Raw genomic sequence first — 19,828 nt, forward strand, 5'->3', positions numbered from 1 at the left:
TCCTCAGTTCGAAGAAATATTAAATATTAAGGTCATGATTGAAATAAGTGTATGAAATTTAGAATTGTTTTTGTCTCCATTTCTAAGCACTAGAATTGTGCTTAATGGTACAAAATGGGTAACAAAGGCACACTGCGGATTGAAAACAAGGCTGGAGATTCTAGCCATTAAACTCTGGCCTTTCTCTGGATGTCTTGTGAACACTCAAGCATACAGTAAAAAAAATCCAATCCTTTTGAAGTGGCTCAGATTGAAAAAATAATCCTGAACAAAAAAATGCAACTTAAAACTGTAAAACAAGTGCATACTCATGCATTTCTTACTGGTTCAAAGGACTGGAGGTTATGCAGTTTAGAAATGAAGTACCATTCAAAGCTTACGCTAGTTTTGTCATAGTGAAATAGAAATGCACACAGATATCATCGTTCATCTGTCTGTTGTGTTGATAAAGGGGACAGATCCACTACTAAAAAGTTGAAGGTATTGGACAAAACGATATACACACCTATTTAACTTTCAACACAGCTTTCTCATTTCAAAAAAGCCTTAAAGAAAACACTTGCTTAATCTTTTTTTCTTTTAAATTACTAGGCTGCAAGCCTTGCGTGTCAAATTCTGCCACGAAGCATTCTCTAGTGTTAAGTTACAAAGTCCTGACAGGGATCCACTGCAATTATTAACAAAACTCCAGCCACAGGGGTGCATATCAGTGTACTGCATTTTAATCATATTTACCATGACCAGCACAACTGGCTCTGTTTGCAAACCACATCAATGCCTATGAACTATTATGCAACTCAAAATCAGATGTAAGTAGTTTGAGAAAGCTGCATATGGATGCTATGAAAGATTACTCCAGCTGTACTGATCTGCACATGAATACAGTCAATAGCTTACAGTTTAGCTTACACTAAACATTTCTAGAACTACATAAAATATAAGTTACAATGCATTGGCTCCCTGAGAAAAAAAGTGTTCTTTCTACAGAAGTCTTTGGAACACCATCAGTACAGTGAATAAACATACCTCTTGCACTGCTACTATAGAGATATCTCCTGCTTTCACACTGATCAGATTTGCTTATGTTTTCAAAACAGACCTTATTGTCCATGTAAGTGACACTGAAATGGGAAGAGATGACTAGAAGCACCCTAGTACTAAAACTGGCTTATCTGTGATTACTTATATTTACTAGAATGCATAGTTAGCACATTTGATGAAAACGCAGTAGTTAAGAGCACAGTTTACCTTATCAATTTCACTGTAGCAGATTATGTTTTCAAGAACTTCAAGATACTACAAAGAAGTTTTCAAGTCTGAGGGTTTGGGAAAGCATACTTCTCCCTCCCCTCCCACCCCAACACCCCCACCAGAGGGAGAACTTTCAAAGTGAACACGACATCTCCAGAGTTAAGTCTTCAAACACAATAAAACAGTGCACAGCAGAAGAATGAATGAAGTCAGGAACCATTTTATTTCCATCCAGTGTTGGATGTATTAAAGATGGCATATGAACTCATTTCATCACTGTAATTTATGAAGTTATTCCATTCCTAGAAGAGACAAGGCTTATAAGTCTTATTTTTCCTTCTCAAGTACTTATTAAGCATGTGATTTATTTGGTATGTTCTAACTGTGTCTTTCAGTCTTAAACCTCTTTCATTCTCTTCCCAGCTACTAAAATATCATAACTGGGCATGGAGAAGAAACATTGAGGCAGTCAGTAAATGAGAGGCTATTGAAAAATATTAAATTGCAACATACATTACACTTAACACTTGGGATGCTCACAACATACAGAAGACAACTTTATAATTTTGTGCTGTTTGCCAACTTTATGATCAATACTGTAAAATTTGATTAGTACACATGCACAACACTTACTCTAGATTGTCCTGATTCGTCCAAATTTCTAGGCAACGTTTTATTTTGTACTTACTATCTTTAAGACAAAATATTGAAACTGGTTTCAGGTATTGTTGCCCAACTGGCTTTACTTGGAAGATTTAAATAGCATCTTCCACAATTGTAGAATTAACACTCAGTACTTGTCAAAAACCTCCAAAAATTAAGGTACCGTGAAAAAGATTCTCAGTATGTCCCATGCAATTGAACTGCTCCCAAAGTTTAAATTTATTTAGCATTCTAAGTTGGTGAAGACTTTGCATTTAGAAACTAATTCCAGATAGTTCTTAGGCCTCGTATGGCAGGAGATGAAAATGTTTAAAATTATCACTACCAACAGCAAAAAGTTTCCTCATAGGAAAGAAAGTATATACAAACTCATAATAGCCAGGCAATCAACTCTTGCATTCCAATACATTAGCATTTAACCAAATTATTTCAACCAGTAGAATCCAACCAACAATTCCTATTTCAGATTTTCTAAACATTTGATTACCTGTCAAAGGCTGTATTTTTCGTTTAAGTATGTTTTTCTTTCCCAATACAATCAACTCTGTTCAATGCATTTAAGACTAATCTGTAAACTGCTATTCTCTCCATCTATACAGATCTTTAGAGAGTATTAAGCAAGAAGGCTTACAGGATGCACTGATGCAGAGTTTTAGTTCAAGCTTAGCACTTATCTGAGCTGGTCTGCAAGCGATCTCTTACACGAGGTGGAAGCGTTTTTAACAACCTTTCTTCTACAATCAGACTATTCCGTTTTAGGAACTGACATTCTTCCAGTTCAGCGGGAAGCGATTCAAGATAGTTTCCAATGAGCTCTAAGTGAACAAGATTCAGTAGCTGGCCCACGAGGGGGGATAAATTCATCAGACTGTTATTTCCTAGAAGAAGAAATTGCAGCTTTTTGCACTGGAACAGTCTATCAGGCAACATTTCAATCTAGAAAGAAGAGAGTAGAGAAAAATAATATACATTAAAATTCGTTAATGCTGCTGCACATTCTCATATTACCCAATTTTGTTCTAGGGTAAGCAAGCTCTTTGTTTATGGAAGGATACAGAAAGGAATAGGTAATGTTTTTATCATTAAGTGAGAAAGTTCCTGAGAACGCCTCAGCGTTTTCATGTACCTGCTTTGTTGTGAAGATGCTTAGCTACTGGCAGAAGTCAAAACAGAAGCACAGCAGGGGAGAGCTCATACATGTGTGCACACTCAAGTGTGTACAAATGCATGCAGGTGGCAGGGGTGAATAGACAGACCACTATTTCCTAAGAATCATTTAATGAAGCAGATTCTGTGGAGAGACATTAGCAGCTCCAGTGTTGTGAAGCCTGTAGAAGCAGTTAACCACACAGCATAGTGGTAATTAGTCCCAATCCATGTTATTAATATTAACATCTAAAACCAATCTCACCAGTGAAAACAGTTCTAAACTTGAAGAGAAGTCTTAAGTCAAACCTGGACCCTACAATAATGAGCCAGTCAGCTTAGCATTGCTGATGATGTTACCAGGGATAATTATTTCCCCCATCCCAGCCAGGCAGCTGTGCTGCTCATAAACCAGCTGTCGATTTGCCAAGCTTTCACTGTGACAAAACAATGTAAAAATGTCACACTGCCAATTTCCATTAAAATGCTATACAGAATAGACAACTGTAAAGAACAGTAGGCACATTTTAGCATCTACCTGGTACTATCCTGAGTTATGGATCAGAGTCCTTAAGCCACTACAAGACCAGAGTGGTACTTATTCAGTATTAAACAAGCTTTGATGACACCACAAAGTTCTTGCAATCAGACAATTACCACTTACTTTTATCTTCACTGAGTTTACTTTAAGCACGCACACCAAAAAAGCACTTTCAATCAGAAACTACCACAGAAGGAATGCAAAGTCAATATATAATTTAAAAAATACTTTAAGTAATTCAAAGTTCTACTTACATGGTTTTTAGTCAAAGCCAAGTACTGTAAGTTGCTCAGATAACCGATTTCTTCAGGGATGGAGGTTAGCTTATTATAGCTAAGATCCAAATATTGTAACTTTTTGCAAAGAAACAGCTGCAATGGAACATCTTTAATATTATTGTAATTTAGATACAATTGTTCCAGGTTTGATAACGCACCAATTTGCACTGGGATATATGAAATACTGTTGTGCCACAACTTTAAGCAAGACAAGTTCTTAAGGTGTTGAAAGCTAATGATTTCTTCCACGGTTCTGAGATTATTTTCTCTTAAGTCAATTTCATGCAAGTTGTTTAGGGTAAAAATGGAATGAGGAATGCGCTCCAGATCACAGCAGATTAATTCCAAGGTTCTCAAATTCACAAGCTTCTTCAAGTTATTTAGCACTATGAGTTTATTCCCCTCGTTGTTGATAGATAAGTGTTGCAAAGAAGGCAGATCTGTAACCACTTGAGGTATGCGAGAAAGGTTGTTTTTTAAGTGAATTGATCTTAGATTTTTTAGCCCCTGAAAGCTTTCATTGTAAATGGAGTTGTGATGATCAAACATGAAATATCCTGTTAAGCACAATTCTTTGAGGTTTTTCAGATGAAACACCCAAAATGGAATTCTTCCCATCTCACTAGATTTCAGACGCAACGTTTTCAGATTTTCTTCTAAAAAGCTCACTGCTGGAAAATCCATAGTTATTGATGAATGATAAACATTGAGATCTTTGAGATTGACTAGCTGGGTCACAGCTGAAGGAAGCTTCGCTTCAGGAATAAGTTCCAAGCTTAGGACTTCTATTTCTGTCAGTTCAAAGACACTGTCTGGAAGACCGCTTAACATGAAAAGGTGCAGTTCAACCTTGTCCTGGGAATTTCTTACTAGCTTATTTTTCAGTTTTTCTACTGACCATTCATTGTTCAGATTGATCTGTTTCAGTTTGTTTTCACTCAAATCAGACAAGAATATTGAAAATCGTTGGGAATAAAGAGGATCATACTGGTCTGCCAAGTGGAGAATAAATGCAAAGTCATTCTTTACATCAGGTATATCGCTGTAGTTACTTTTCTCTCTCAACTTCTCAAAAGAATATTGCTTAAGTGAGCTTCTCAACATCCACCACAAGCTATATGTACAAGTTAAGCCATAGAAGATCACCAAAACAACATAAAATGAAGCCAAAACTTTAAAAATTTCTGCTAGCGAATAAACACACTGGTACCTTTTATAGCCTGTAAAGGCTTGTACATTAACTATGCAATCAATTTCAAGTTTAATAAAGGATAAATAATAGGGAACATAAATTATTATTATTACAAACACAATGACTTTGACTATGATCTGTTTCATATACACTCTGTATATGACATCCTTCTCTTCAACGTGCACTCTGAATTTCTTCACTTTTTCAAATATAGCTTTAGCCTGTTCTCCTTCTTTTTTGTCAAGAACACTTGAAGAAGTTTCTCTTCCGGTTGTTTCCAAGCCAGGCTGTGTGTATGGCAGGGACTGTCTGCTGGCACCTACATCTACTGAACTCCCAGGCGATGAAATCACTGCTTTTGATTTGGCAACTGGCAACTTCCTCACAGACTGCTCAGCAACTGTTTCTGAGAGGGCACGCGTTGTCCATGGAGAATCAAAACACTTCTGAAGAATTGCTACAAAGTGCTCAAGCCTGGAACTTGTACTAGGATAGTAAAGCCAGAAATTACTGCAAGCTGCAAAAATAAAGGTATGCAGAAGCACTAGGTACGGAAAAAATTTGGCAAACCAATGAAGCTGTCTCTCATAACATACTGCATCAATATAGGAATACTGTTGCCGATGGAGATCATTCTGGATTTTAAGTGGGATGATTATCTGTGCAGTAGAGCTAGCAGACATGTTAAGGTTGGTTTTAATTAAATCCCAAGGCACGGCACAATGATTGTCAAATTCTAGCTTGCAAGGAAGACAACACAACACTCTGGTTTGAGTAAGCTGGAGTGCTCCAGCAAGCACAGCAACTAGCAGCATTATCATGGTGAGGTAATACCAGAAGACATCCCACCATGGTTTTAGTATGTGGTAGGATGACTGAGCATCTGCTAAGAATTTGAGTTCTGTTAGCGTGATCATGACTTTCACCTGTGAGAGAACAGCAGCTGGTAGAGAAAAAAAAAAAAGACATCCTTAGAATTGTGAAAAACCATTTCTCTGTATTAAATGCTTGAAGCTTATGATTGTTTTCATGATTTGTGCATGTAGCACAACACTGGTTTAGCACCCACAGTATAGCAGAAGAATTTAAGAACTTCTGCACTTAACCCTAGCCATGATCTCATTTTATTTTCTAGTGAAAGTTACTCAAAATGCAAAAAACTTAAAGATACTACCAAAAGAAATCAGGGTGTTTTGATTAAACATTTGGGTACTGGTCAAGTAAAAGAAATAACCAGGTAGGAGTTAAAGTAGTACCTGAGATATTAATAGCAATCCTTCTCTTTAAGTTATTTCACTTACAAAAAAAAAAAAAAAAAAAAAAAAAAATCAAAGCAATATGGTAAAAATCACTATTCTTGTAATTTATCATTTTATACTAGACTAAATAGTCTCTCCCAATTAGTAAAAGAATAAAAAACCCACCTCAAAACAGCAGTTTCACATTATATATCTTATATATAACTCCCAGACTTTTTCCACAACATTTAAGCATACTAATGAAAGTGTAGCTTTTTAACACAAATTGTCTGTTACTGTCATACATCCATGTACAAGCATGTGCATGCTACATACATAAAACAGGCACATTTAGCCCCTAGCAGGGTAGCCTTGATTCATACTTACTTTATTTAAAAGAATAAAATACGCAGCACCTCTCAGTCAGGAGGTCTACACCTTTTAAAATTCCTTGGACATGCCATCTTTACATTTGTCTTCATTCTGGATGGAAAAGCGTCAAGTATTCTTTATTTAGGCAAAGCAATTAAAATACAGGGCAAACATTTCAGTTTTCATCACAGTTTCTGCCTTACTGCAAGCATCAAGATCTGTTAAGCTCTGCATTGCTACAGCTACATTAATGGAACAGAGCATGCTCAGGCAAGATAATCTAGAATGTAAAGTCAGAGTCTCGCACAATCACACCAAGAATGAGAAAAGCCTACAGCTATCACTATTTCACTGAAAATAATTTTTAAACAAACAACTACAAGAAAATAAAAAAGGCCATACAAGACTTCAAGAAATAAAGTTCAGTCATTTTTGATACGCCAAGGTTTGGCAAAAAGATAGGTTTCTCAGAAACATCAGCCTTTACTTACTGAAACAAACTAATCAAACAGGCAGTGCCAATCACAATACCACAGGCACTACCAGTTTCTTACTATAAATTTGTTAAGCAGTACAGATAACAAGGAATGGCAATGTACTGCATTTTTCTTAATGTATTCTAAATGCAACTTTCAATTCCAATAAATAGAGCTGACTAGTGGCTATAACAACACAAATAGCAGGTCTAAGGTAAAAACCACATTCTTACCCTACATTCTCATTTGAAGGGAGAGGAATGGCCAAAACCAAATTAATCCTTGTTTTGACAAGACTACTTAAGAAAACGCGGAAACTTACCAGGCCCACTCAAGGGAATGCAGGTGAAGAAGGACAGGATGGCAATAACACGCCCCTGCAGAGAAATAAGGTATCATCAGGTTATGAAACATTTGGATCCCAGTAACTGAGTGTACAACAACAGTTCAGAACTTCTAAAGAGCTAAGATTCAATAAGCAGAAGCTCTAGGTATAACAATGTAAGATACCATCTCTGTAAAATATTTAGTCACCATCTGAGAAATACTTCTCCTGAAGCAGAGATGAAGTAACACTCCATTGTCACTGCTGACTAAGTGTTAAAAGCCATTTCAGCTAAAATGCTTTTGTATTTATAGTTACCAATTCTAATGCTGAGATTCATTCTAACCACAGCTGGAAGCATTAATTTCTTCATTCACTCCAGCTCAACTTGCAAAAACATCTGTAAGCATCTTTAAATTATTATTTTTTTATATATATATATATTGTATATATTTTTTTAAATATACATAACAAAGAAAACACCTGGAAAAGTCACAGAATTAGATGAGAATTTAAAACAGTGTGAAAAGTCAAATTTTTGTGAGAATGGAAGTACTTCACTTACTGGAGAACAGGTGGACCTTATCGGGGGCAGAGCAGATAACATTTTAAGAAATTGCTTTTACAATTAAGCACTTACTGGAGAAAGTGACAAGAAATACAATTTCATGCATATATGTTATTTCATACAAAGAAAACTCTTTGTAACAAACCCATTTTAGGGAACATGACATGTTTAATACCAGTTACAAAATTCAGGGTTTGATGAAACAGTTGAGTCATACTACTGTCATTAACACTGTTTTTGGTTTGTTATTCTTCTAAAGTTACTTTTAGAAAAATAGAAAATCGAACTTATTAAAACTACACTTGAGTATAAGCATAAATCCAAACATCTTCAATAAATGTCATAGCATTCTAAAGTAGTGTGTAAGTAGACCAAGAACTCAGTTTGAGACTGACCCTTGTAATTTTTTAAGGTCTGTTTCTATAAAATGCTTTGTCACCTCCCTACCTCCAAGTACAAACTTGCCAGTCCCTATGGCATACCCTAGAAAGAAGGCTATGTTCTCACTGTGGTTTTGAAACACTTCCTAGCAAAAAGTGTGCATCTCCATATTAAGTGTTTAGGTCTTGAATCTCTCTTCTTCTCAATGACTACTTTTTGAAACTTCCTGATGAAGCACATGCACAATTACAGGTATACAAAAACAGGTATACAATAGCTTTCCTATTGGAGAAATACGGAGTACATACAAGTGTAATACAAGAGTGAATTATTAATGATAATTTTGCACAAGACAGCTTTCTTTCAGATCCCATCTGTGCACCAGGAGCGACTAAACAAATGGAATAATGTCGGAGTGTAATGGGTCTGATGATTCCCATCCCCAGCAGCTTTCAACCCATATCAAAGCCATAAAAGCTTTTCAAAGTAGCCAAATTCAATTGGCACTCTTTCTCAGAAGACAAGACATAGAAAAATAGCCCCAGGCTAAGGGATGACTTCAGGAGTTACCCCAGACTAGAATCATGCCTCAGCCATAAAGACAAAGCAATCACATTCACTAATATCTAGGCAATTTTTAATTACTTCATATTTACAAATTTAATAAAGAGAAACAAATCTAGAACAGGAATGAGGCTATCATTTTGAAAAATGTCTATTACTGCCAGAAATGCCTTCTCCCAAAAAGGTTTCTTAGTGTTGTATTGCCCTGTAATTGGGTTACTGCTTACATAATTTTAGACAATCAGTCAGGGACAACTTTTCTTATTCCCCCAAACAAAATGGGCTCCAAAAGCTAATATCTGATGGGAGATTTTATGTTTAAACAATTTACAAAACCAGTGCAGCCTTAACTATTTGACTGTTGTTTCTAACACTGAGTTAATAAAAATAGATGTATAAAACTAAAGCATACTTCAAGGGGTATCCCGGTGACCCTCACAAATATCCTTGAAGGAAAATTGGAACAACCCACACCCATCCATACCAATCCCCTGAAACATTTGGTTAAAACTTCTCCTTCTATTGGCATGCCACCAACTCCTCCTTCAAGTGACCATAATCAACAAAAAAGCCCAGGTATACAGGGAGAGTTCTGGGGCAGCTCTGACTTCATGAAGAATGAGATCACTACAGAGCTTTTAGAGACTCTTTAAAGATTCAGACACCTGCAGCTTCTTTCAATTTCAGCTTTCTGTTGACAAGGGATCTCAACTGAAGCATTATGCTTGATGTGTGGCCTCCCAGAATATGTACTCTGACCACCTGCGTGCACATGAAAACTTAGTTTTAGGATCTGTTAGATGGAGATTGTAGTTTTGTATTCCACTGAACATAAACAACATGCAAACAAGATTAGAGAAAGCTTCTTTCCAATTCCTTCTGAAGAGGTCACGAGTGATGATTAAACTTATACAAGTGATTATCCTTTTCCATTCAAAATAAGCCTGAAGTCACTCCCAAACTTCTCAAAAACCATTCCAGAAGCACGGGATGTTCAGGGCTATCATAACAACAGTGCTATACTTTCCATATCAACCTTTCAAATCATTAAATGCCTACAGATCTTTAATTCAAAGATCTTAACCACAACAATTAGACAATCTCAATCATCTCTGTATGGATTAACAGCTCCTCAACATTCCTGTGAACAGGACAGTAGTGCTGAACAAAACATGTGGAATAGTCCTATGCTGCTTGAAAAACAATCCTTTCTCTAGAGAAGGCTGCTTACATAAGGCTATTAGGTCCATCCATCCCTGGATGAAAATGCAATCATATTTTTAGTATAAAATTTAGTAAATCAGGTTATGCTTCCACTTTTATTTCATATGAGTTACCCTCCTCCTCCTCTGCTGCTGCTTCAGGTAATTGCACAGCACATAAGCTGATACAAAAGTTTTGCAGAATTCACCAACTACTATCCAGCAGTGTCACTACCATTCTTGTAGCAAGCTGGGAAACTGGATTAGCAAACAACTTGGCAAAGATGCTGTGAATAGTTCTCCCAATTACCCAGAAGATTGAACGTTCTCAGGTTCAAGATAGGTAGCCTCTGAGCAGGAAAAAAAGTTATCCTGAAGACAGCTTCACCTAAACACAGAAGCAGTCTTGATTTTTACTACTTCCTTTTTCTGGTACACTTAATGCAGGCAAGATACTTTATCTTGTAATCTAATCTAAACTCTAATTTGATTCGCTTTACAAACAAAAGACTCATTACTGAAATTTAAGTAGGACTAGGTACATCATACTGTGCATTTCCAAGCTATACTGCAGCACTGCAAAAAAGACCATTATCTTCCTCAATCCATACATTGTTAACTTCTCCTTAAATGCCACAAATAAAGATTAAATCAGTTCTCCTTAAACAAGACCAGTAAAGAATTAGTCTGTGGTAGCAAAATATGTCACTGGTCAAAAACTTGCTGGGGACTGGTTTATCTCCAAGCATTCTGGCTGCACAGGTAGTTCAAATTATAGACTTGTAGGCAACACAACAACAAGCCACTGAGTATCTGAGCTCTGCTTAAGTGCTTCAAATTACTTGAGCTTAATCTTGAGGATGGATGGTAGGAAGAAACCAAGTTAAATATGTTGAGGGTTAAACTTCATTATGAAACTATGGCAAAGCTATGGGATATGTACATTTAGAAAAAATCAGTACATTTAATTTCATAGTGGTCTTGGCTGGAGAGCAATTTTAAATACAAACTCAGATTCAGATGTTCATGTTTCAGCTTTAAGAGTAGCACTTACCCAGACATCAAGACAAGTTCAAGATGTCACCTCAGCATCTGGAAGGCAGACTGCCCTCTAGCTAAAAAAGGTATGCTCCTAGGAAGGCCTGATTTAGTGAGAAACATCTAGGCATACATGATAAAAACAGAAATGCAATTCCCAGCTTCAGCCCAAGCTCAAGACCAAATAGCAGATGAGAGAAGCAACCTACACAAAAAATAGTGCAAAACAAGGCTAAGAAAAAAACAGCAAGTTAAGAGCCACATTTCTGGATGGCACGTTAAAGCTGAATGGGCAAGCCACTGACAGTAAGAAAACTAAAATAAAATGAAGTACACCAGCTTTGTCTGTTTTACAAGTCACTGCATCAATGCAACTGATCTTTTTGATAGCAAGTTTTCTGCATTCTGGGCAGGTATTAATTCACAGTGATGTTTTACCACAGTGCTTTCCAAGGTCCCTACCAAACCAAGCAGAATCCAGACTGAATCAGTTCTGATGTACTTTTCTAGTAGTGAGCAACAGTTTGTATAGCTTTAGTGGACCAGCACTACTTGCAAACTCAGATGTATATTTAAAAAAATATATTAATTCTATATCAGGCAGGGATACAAATATGACAGAGGAAGGATTTCCACTTTACAGATAAGTATTATAGCATCGAGGCCTCCTTTTTCACATTAATGTAAATTTTCAGCCAAATTGTATGCAGTCATTTTGCTAGACTATGGATTTATTTTCCGCTCACGTTCACAGCCTTTTAATTCTTCTAAACTACAAATAAGTTAATTTGCATCTTTTATTAAGCTTACTAGCATCTAAAATATTGATTGCCATAAATACAAAACAAGCAGAGCTTTGTTGCATTGGTTGTACAAAGAACTCAAAAGGTAAATTCACATTTTGTTCCTTCCTAGCATTTAAGTAACAATTTGACCAACTTATTTAATATGTATTTCTCAGGGAAAACTTTCTCCACTAAGTTTTTTTTTTTAATTGTGTTAGTTTCCATTTCTTCAAACACTTGTATGTTCCACGTGCTCTCCGCTAAAAGGGAATTTTAAATAGTGTACCAAAACTTCACATAGATATTACGATCTTAAAACAATCAGCTACTTAAAGCTCTACCATCAATACTCTGCTTGATGATTCCTCAAGAAACACAGCAAAACCCATTCAAGCACAAAAAGTAACTAGAAAGATTTCCGGAGGCTTTTTTTTTTTTTTTAAATGGGAGCATAAACAAGATGTAGCTCTGCAGACTGCCAGACCGTTGAACACTAAGGAGCTCTGGATCCAGTCAGGCTCATTAGCAGGCCCCAAACCTGCTATGCCAAACATCCAAGGTGCCCTTCAGCCTGCTCCATGCTGATCTCCTGGCCACAGGGTAAGCTTAGCCAGCTTGTGGTAGCAGAGGCCGCAATCAGCTCCCACTTGGTACTGGCAATTACACCATCTGCATGTCCTTGTCTTTATCAAGAGCTGCAGCAAGTAAGTTCTCCTCTGAACATCCTTCCTGTCTGACCATGGAAATTCTGCATAGTTGTTTTCTTGTAAGAACATTCTATAACAGCTGGAATGGTTGAAATGAGGTAATATCATTTGATGCTACATAATTCAGAGTCTTCAGCTTCCAGTGGGATGTAAGATTATCTATACCATTCTCTTTTGAGTGCTAGCTCTGATAAAAAGCATTTCAAATGATACTTCACAGAGTCTAAACAAGTAAGCTAAAGAAACCTGGCTTCCTAGTATAGGAAAAAAATGAGTGAGAATACTGGGGATGGAGAAGAGAGAACAGAACAGCATGGGAAATACATCTGCCTCCTTAGGAGAGACACAGTTCATCAGTGCTCAGCTAAAATGCTTATCCAAACCAGTGCAGGAGGAGGTGACTGCAGGCGTGCCATGTTGTCAAACATATCTGCCTATACCTGCCATGGAAGATGTAAGGCAAATAGCACAGACTACACTCAAGTTATGAGTAAGAAGATGTAAGAATAGTCTTCCTTTGCTGCTCCCCCACGTCCCACTTAAATTTTGAAATCAGTACAGCAACGTTGAAAACAGAACTTGTGTCAGAAATACAAACAGTCTGTAATTCCAGGTTCCAAAGAAATCTTCAGGCAAGTTTGAAGCAGAAAGTAGGAAGAGTCTCCTTGGCTCTTCATCCTAAGCAAAATCATACCAAAAGCAATCCCAACATGTCTAGACTGAGATTGATGTCTGTGGTATGCTGTACATTTTATAACTTTCTCAGAAAGCACCTTACTCAACAGCACACTAAGTCTTTCATCCCAGTATCAACATGACTAGTACTGAGTCAGACCTCCTCCAGCCACATTAAATTAGATTTTCAAGCTTACTTTTAGTGCCTTTTTATTCTCATAACTATATTCTTTGGTCTTCCTCATGCTGAGAAATATGAATACATAACCATAAAACAATGGTATCGGCACTATCCCTCCAGCATTCTAAAGGAAGTCTCAAGAGTATCTACTTCATTCTGCATACCAAGATAAGCACTACAATAGAAAATTAATTTTTATCCTCATAGTTTCCAAAAGTCAGACAGATTCTCATGATGTCCATTCATTGTGCTGCTACGCTCAGGACATCAGAAAGCAAAGCACACTAAGAAAGCACTAGAGAATATTCATTACTTAAATGCTACAAGGTTTCTCTACCAGGAAATTTTTCATTATCGTACAGATTATCATCTTCAGTTTTTGTGAGCAGTAAAAGTACAAGAGAGGCCAGCTGCACAAAAGTTGACCATTTACCTAAAGACCATCTTCCCTCTGGGAAAAGGCAGGGAATTGCACATAGATGCTCTTCCATTTTCAGTATACTTTTCAATAAACTGATTCTCAAAATCATAAGTGGCCAAAGATCCTAGCTAAGATGATTCCTGTAACCTCACTAGAAACAGTCTGGAATAAGGAAATATCACAGAATCATTTGAGTTGGAAGGGACTTGTAAAGATCTATAGCCCAACTCCCTTGCAATAAAGAGGGACACCTATAATTTCATCAGGTTGCACAGAGACCAGCCCACAGTCCAGCCTGCCCCTGAATGCCTCTAAGGACAACTGGCTGGACAACTAGCATTTCACTTGTTCTAAAAGTGGGGAACCTTGGAGTATGTGTACACATCTGAAACCAGCTCTGAATTAGTTGTCCAACTAGCATGAGCAGCACTGCTGATCCAGCAGAACAAAGTGCACTACAAAGTCTACTCAAGAAGTCAGGTAAGCACAAGGTAAGATTTGCAGTCGTCAAGGATATTACACTGCTATAACAAGGCAGCACTGTAATCTAACACCACACGTACTGATGTGTTAACTAGAGCATGCTCACATTCTCATTTGGTACTATTAGATAAAGGGCCTATAAGGACTTCAGCAGTACCGAGCTGAGATCCAGACGGGGCAGGACAACATCCTGTATATGGTAGGAAATATTCCCAGCTTTCTAAAAGCAGAGTACTGAAATTCAGTGTATTTATATATTCAGAATCTCCATTCCACATTATTTTTCTAGATCACAAGCTGCTTTCTCATATTACTATGTGTAGATACTGAGTCTCTACATATAGCCCTTTTAACAGGGCTGTTTACCTCTGATCAAACTTGCATAGAGCTGCTCATCATTTTGTCTCAAGTTTTTCAACTGTAAAATCATAGAGCACTTTCTCAAATTCTTTATGAAATATTTAAATGTGGCATACTACTAGCTAATCCGGGGATTCTGGACTGTACAATAGGTTCTGTTAGGTTCTGACAGAGCTGGAAGCACACATGCTATTACTACTCCCAGTAGGGTCAAACAGCTATCCTTGTTATTATCTTTGCCTGATCTCAGAAATAATTTTGTATTGATTCTAGTAATAATAGAGCATAATTTTGATTCCCCTGAAATGGAAGCGGAGTAAGTTTTACTAACACTCCAGCAGAAAGCATGCTGTGAACAGTCATTCCTATCTCCCATCATCTGTTTCTATTACTTACTGTTACGTACTTATAAATTGGACAAAGCACCCAGCTACATTTTTTCTTTTAATAAAATTAAAGAATTGAAGGACTCATATCCACATCGCATGTACTATGCAACATTGCATTTTCTGAAAACACACATTCACGTGCAAGCATGACAGTTAAAAGCAACACTAACTTTATCTACCAGAAACATCTTCTAGAACAATACTGTTTCAGAACAAAGTACAAGTGATCAGGATTGAATGCTACAGTAAACCAGCAGTAATCCTGCTTTGACAACTGAGCAAAGTTAGCTTAGTACTTAAATTTACTCTTTATACTTCCCATCAAACCCAACCATGCTGTGCAGCCCTTCGTGCTCCAAAACCTCTTTATGAGCAGATTGTCTGAAAAGACCTAGAAAGTGGCAAGTTCTTTTTCTTCCATGCAGCTTTACTGCAAGAACAAAAAACACTTTTCAGTATGAAGCAAAATGTAATAACTTCAAGTCAAGGTTTTTACCATCACTTGAGTCAATAAGAGCTCTAAAGTAAAAAAACCCCGGCCCCCTAGCTGTAAAGAACTAAATAACAACTCCAGTTCAGTAAAGCACCTAAAGTGAGGCAGGATATGCCACATAAGCAAAGCTTTGGTGCTTTCCTGACTGAGTCAATGTCATTGCAAAATTAGTATTTAAGCAACGTTAATGTTTAATAAAAGACACTCAGAAAAGTTTTTCTGCATTGCAAAGGCACTGACAAAGTGATAATCACTTTCACGTTTCCATTTGTTATGAGTCAAAGATCACTACCCTTGTTAATAATATCAATCTGTTGTGAAACAGACAGCTTCAGTTAAAGTGCCCCTTTCTTGAAATACATCAGATTGCACTATAGCATTCATAGGAAACAATTAGGCTAAAGAAAAATACATTAGCATTACAGTCCAAACTTGTACTTCTCAAATTCCAGCTCAGTAGATGCATACATTTGCATGAAGAACTTTATCTACCATACAACATCTGGATAAGAATCTGAAATCCTGAACTGCTCAGCAAATAACAATATTTTCCTCAGAAAAATAAGGCAGTAAGGTCTGGGGCATCAAGGGTTACATTTCCTAGGTTTTTGAATAAAAGCTTTAAAATCGATGTCACTCATTAAGCCTGAATGAACTACAGGGCCATGGCTTTACAGCTGTTATGCCACAGAACCAAAGCTTAGCTTCCATATGAACTAAAACCATAATTCAGATAAGTATCCCCAAACAAGTAAATAGCATTTGTAACGCGACAATCCAAAACAACGTCCTAAGCTTATTAACAGAAGCAACAAAAGCAGATTGCTTTATTACAATATTCTTTATTGGTACCATTAGATTCCTTATCAGCATTTTCAGTTTCTTCTGCTTCTTACAATGAGCTAAACCCTCAACTTATGAATGTAAAAACTGCATTCCCATTTACAGTAATAAAACATACAGAGCACGTGAGCACTACTCATAAGAGCACGGACAATTGAATTGTGTGTGTGAACATGGTATTCTGAAACCAAGTGGCAAAAGCAAGAGTTAAATGGAAGACACTCCATTATGAGTTCTTTCCACAATCCTCTTCCAACTGTTGAAAAGCCCCCAAACCCTCTCTGGTGTGCACTGAAGGAGAGCATGCCTGTATTACACCCCAGCCACATTTGCAATAGCTTTGTTGATAGCTATGTTGTCTACCTTCTTTTCAGTGTACTACTCCACCAGAAATCCATCTTTTCATACTAGTAAGTTTTAACTAGTGTAGAAAACTATTGATATGTATTCTGAAACTTTACTTCAGTATTGAATTACAATGTGATTACAACTGGTTAGAATCTGAATCCAACTGATAGTACTTTTATACAGCCTTTGGGGAAAAGAATAAAAAAGTCCAAGTATAACTATAATAAAACAAAGATTGCATACAAGACTGCTACTGGAACGCATACACAATACAGTGCATACAAGTGTGCCATTTAGTTATCAGTAACTTCAGATCACATGACTCATAACAAGCTTTCTGATATTAGTGACACTGACCGCCCACACGGCGATGGCAGGGAGAACAAAATGAAGGCCACAGTTTCTCAGCGGCTTTCAGCAGCTACCACAGAGCACAGTTACAAACTTGTGATGTGTGGCTCTGCACACACATAACACAAGCCTTTGTTAGACAAGGCACACCATAACTGATTGCCAGTTAAAAAGAATCAAGCAAGTAATTCGTTAACTAGCAAACTAAGAAAAACGCTTCTGTTCCTAAAGTAACATACAATCTATCCCACTTAAGCATTAACATCACATCAATTTTAAACACTCAAATGTTAATACTACTTCACACTCTCTGCTCTTCTACACTGCTACTCTGGTTATACAGATAAATTATCTCTAACTTCTTAAAAAAGAACTGGAAGAGCAACTGGCACAGTAACACTATTTGCAGGACAACAGCTGAACAGCTGCTACAAGGATGCCTACAGGAACAACAAATAGAGCCCAACAGGTTAGTGCAGAGGATACAGACAGCAGAGTGAAACAGACAATGGAGACCAGCATAAAGCAAACTCTATCCCCTTAGGGGCATTAAATACCCATTTCTAATCCTAGCTGAGTGAAGATTTATGGCTTTAGCAGTAGGTATTGTACACTGTAGTAGCAGTACTGGAGCCACAGCCTCCTTCACTACCTCTAAAGGAACACAAGGCTTCCTTCCTTCTTCCCTCCCTTTCATTCATGAAATCCACTAAAAAATGCTTCTTTGGCAGCGATACACTGCTCAATGAGGCTCATACCATAGTGCTGAATTACTGAGGGATGCCTCTTCAGCACTACCAATCCTTGCTTAGAATCTGCTCAACGTGCTTTCATCAAATTCAGAGAACAGTTGTATTAGTAACTGAAAAGAAACAAAAGGCAACTTTTTCTCCCTGATCAGAATCCCATCTTCCTAAAAAAGTGTAATAGCAAAATCAGACTAGAAGCTCATTTCTCAGGAGCACAAGGGAACAAACATGCAAATTCCCATGGATTACAGAAATCCTACTGAAATTGAATGTAGGTAACTGTGTAAAATACTTCTTTACTGTGTAAAATATATGCTAGAACTCAGGTTTTGTTTGCTTGTTACAACAAAGCATTTTAGTACACAAGGGAAAAATGCTTCAGAGAAGCAGAACCCAATCCTGGCTGCTGGCTCTACGCTGCAGCCCCTCTCTTCCTGCCACATCCCTTGTGCTGGTTAGTACTGCACCTTACAGAGGGAAAGCACGGTGCAGGGGAACTCCACCATCCTCCTGCCAGCTCAGTGGCACAAGGTGAAAGCAGCACACCACACACATAAACAACACACCAAGTTTTATGAGCAATATCCTATAGGACTGTAACCCTTAAGCCTTTGGAGCACCTCCTCAAACATTTAAGGACCCACACCAATATCTCTGTGACCAAATGCCCTCGCTGCTGAGAAGGTACAGAAGGGAGGTCTCTAAGACACTGGGAAGCAGCCAGTGCCTCACATTGCTCCAGCAAACTGATGAGGAAAGCTGAGAGCCAACAGAAGTTGGAGCATCAATGCTCGAAATCACAAATGACCACACAGCTCCCAGTTTGTTCAAGAACTACCTCGAAAGTACTTTAAATGTCCACACTAGGCGTCAGTTCAAACAGTTACCTGACCAGCATCGCTAATGACAACCTCCGTATAAAGCCAAGCTTCAGGGAAAGCAGCTTCAATCTCTCCTTGCTCCTATAAAAACGGCTGATTGCAGTGCTCACCACAAAGTCCTAATTGGAGCCAGAGAGCTGCCTCAGTTCCACCACAGAGCAGATCAGCACGAAGTCAGCCTCGCACCACCAAACCCACCCGGTCCGAGGACAAACAAAAGCCACGGTGCAAGAACACGGGAGGAGCGCGCCGCCAGGACGGGGACTGGAGGCACCGGGTGAGGAAGAAAGGACCAGGCAGCCCGGGGCAGGGCGCGGGCGGCCACGCACGGCCGGGCCCCAGCTCCGAGCCGCCCGAGAGCAGGCGGCAGCCCCGCGGGTGCAGGTGACGCCGCACCGGGGCGAAAAAGGGGAAGCGGCGGGCGACCCGCGTCCGGCGGTCACCCGAGGACACGTGCGGCCGCCGTTACGCAAAGCGGAGCAGCGGTCTCCTCCCGGCCCCGCCCGAGGCGGGGCGGCCCCCCGGGCCCCGCGGCAGGCACGGGCGAGCACCCAGATCCCCGGGGCCGGTCCGCACCCAGCCCGGCGGCCCACGGGGCGGGCAGGTGAGCGCCGCCGCAGCGCGCGGCCGAGGAAGGGCGGAAGCCCCGAGGGCCTCGCGGGCCCCGTTCCCGCGGGCGGGCGGTAGGCGAGCCGCGCGCTCTCCGGCGGGGCTGCGTGACGCCCTCGGTGGCTCCGCTCCGTCTCGTTCTTCCCGCCCGGTAAAGACGCGGCGCTGCCGGAGACGGCCGCCCTCGCTTACCTGCCCGCAGCGCCTCACCCGCCCCCCTCCTGCCTCCCGCCCGGCGCGGTCCGCACAGCAGCGCGCCCCGTCCGCGCGGTAACCCGCAGCGCGGCGCGAGGCACCGGCTCCAACCGGCGCTTCTCG

General features: G+C 39.1%; 1 protein-coding gene across 3 annotated transcripts; it reads right to left on the reverse strand.

The window, feature by feature from the left end:
- Positions 1–1,455: 1,455 nt before the first annotated feature.
- On the reverse strand, positions 1,456–19,735 carry LRRC8B (leucine rich repeat containing 8 VRAC subunit B). Of its 3 annotated transcripts, none has more exons than XM_042819840.1 (5): positions 19,703–19,735; positions 7,480–7,534; positions 6,697–6,792; positions 3,856–6,014; positions 1,456–2,850 (listed from the first exon to the last, which is right to left on the reverse strand). In XM_042819840.1, exons 4-5 carry the CDS (start codon positions 5,986–5,988, stop codon positions 2,578–2,580), a joined length of 2,406 nt encoding a protein of 801 aa, XP_042675774.1. In that variant the 5' UTR covers positions 5,989–6,014; positions 6,697–6,792; positions 7,480–7,534; positions 19,703–19,735; the 3' UTR covers positions 1,456–2,577. The 3 variants fall into 3 exon arrangements, with proteins under 3 accessions (XP_042675774.1, XP_042675775.1, XP_042675776.1); XM_042819841.1 differs by lacking the exon at positions 19,703–19,735 and adding an exon at positions 19,012–19,110; XM_042819842.1 differs by lacking the exon at positions 19,703–19,735 and having other exon boundaries at positions 1,456–1,553; positions 2,546–2,850; positions 7,480–7,864.
- Positions 19,736–19,828: the final 93 nt, after the last annotated feature.

The sequence above is a fragment of the Centrocercus urophasianus genome, unplaced genomic scaffold (assembly GCF_019232065.1).
Source record: "Centrocercus urophasianus isolate 14NV4802_14NV808 unplaced genomic scaffold, USGS_Curo_1.0 seq_18, whole genome shotgun sequence".
Lineage (NCBI taxonomy): Eukaryota > Metazoa > Chordata > Aves > Galliformes > Phasianidae > Centrocercus > Centrocercus urophasianus.

Coding starts and splice junctions, on each gene's coding strand:
- LRRC8B (XM_042819840.1), bottom strand. CDS start 5,988: ATGATCACGCTAACAGAACTCAAATTCTTAGCAGATGCTCAGTCATCC. Junction 2,851..3,855: donor TGGCTTTGACTAAAAACCAT/GTAAGTAGAACT, acceptor TCTTCTTTCTAG/ATTGAAATGTTGCCTGATAG.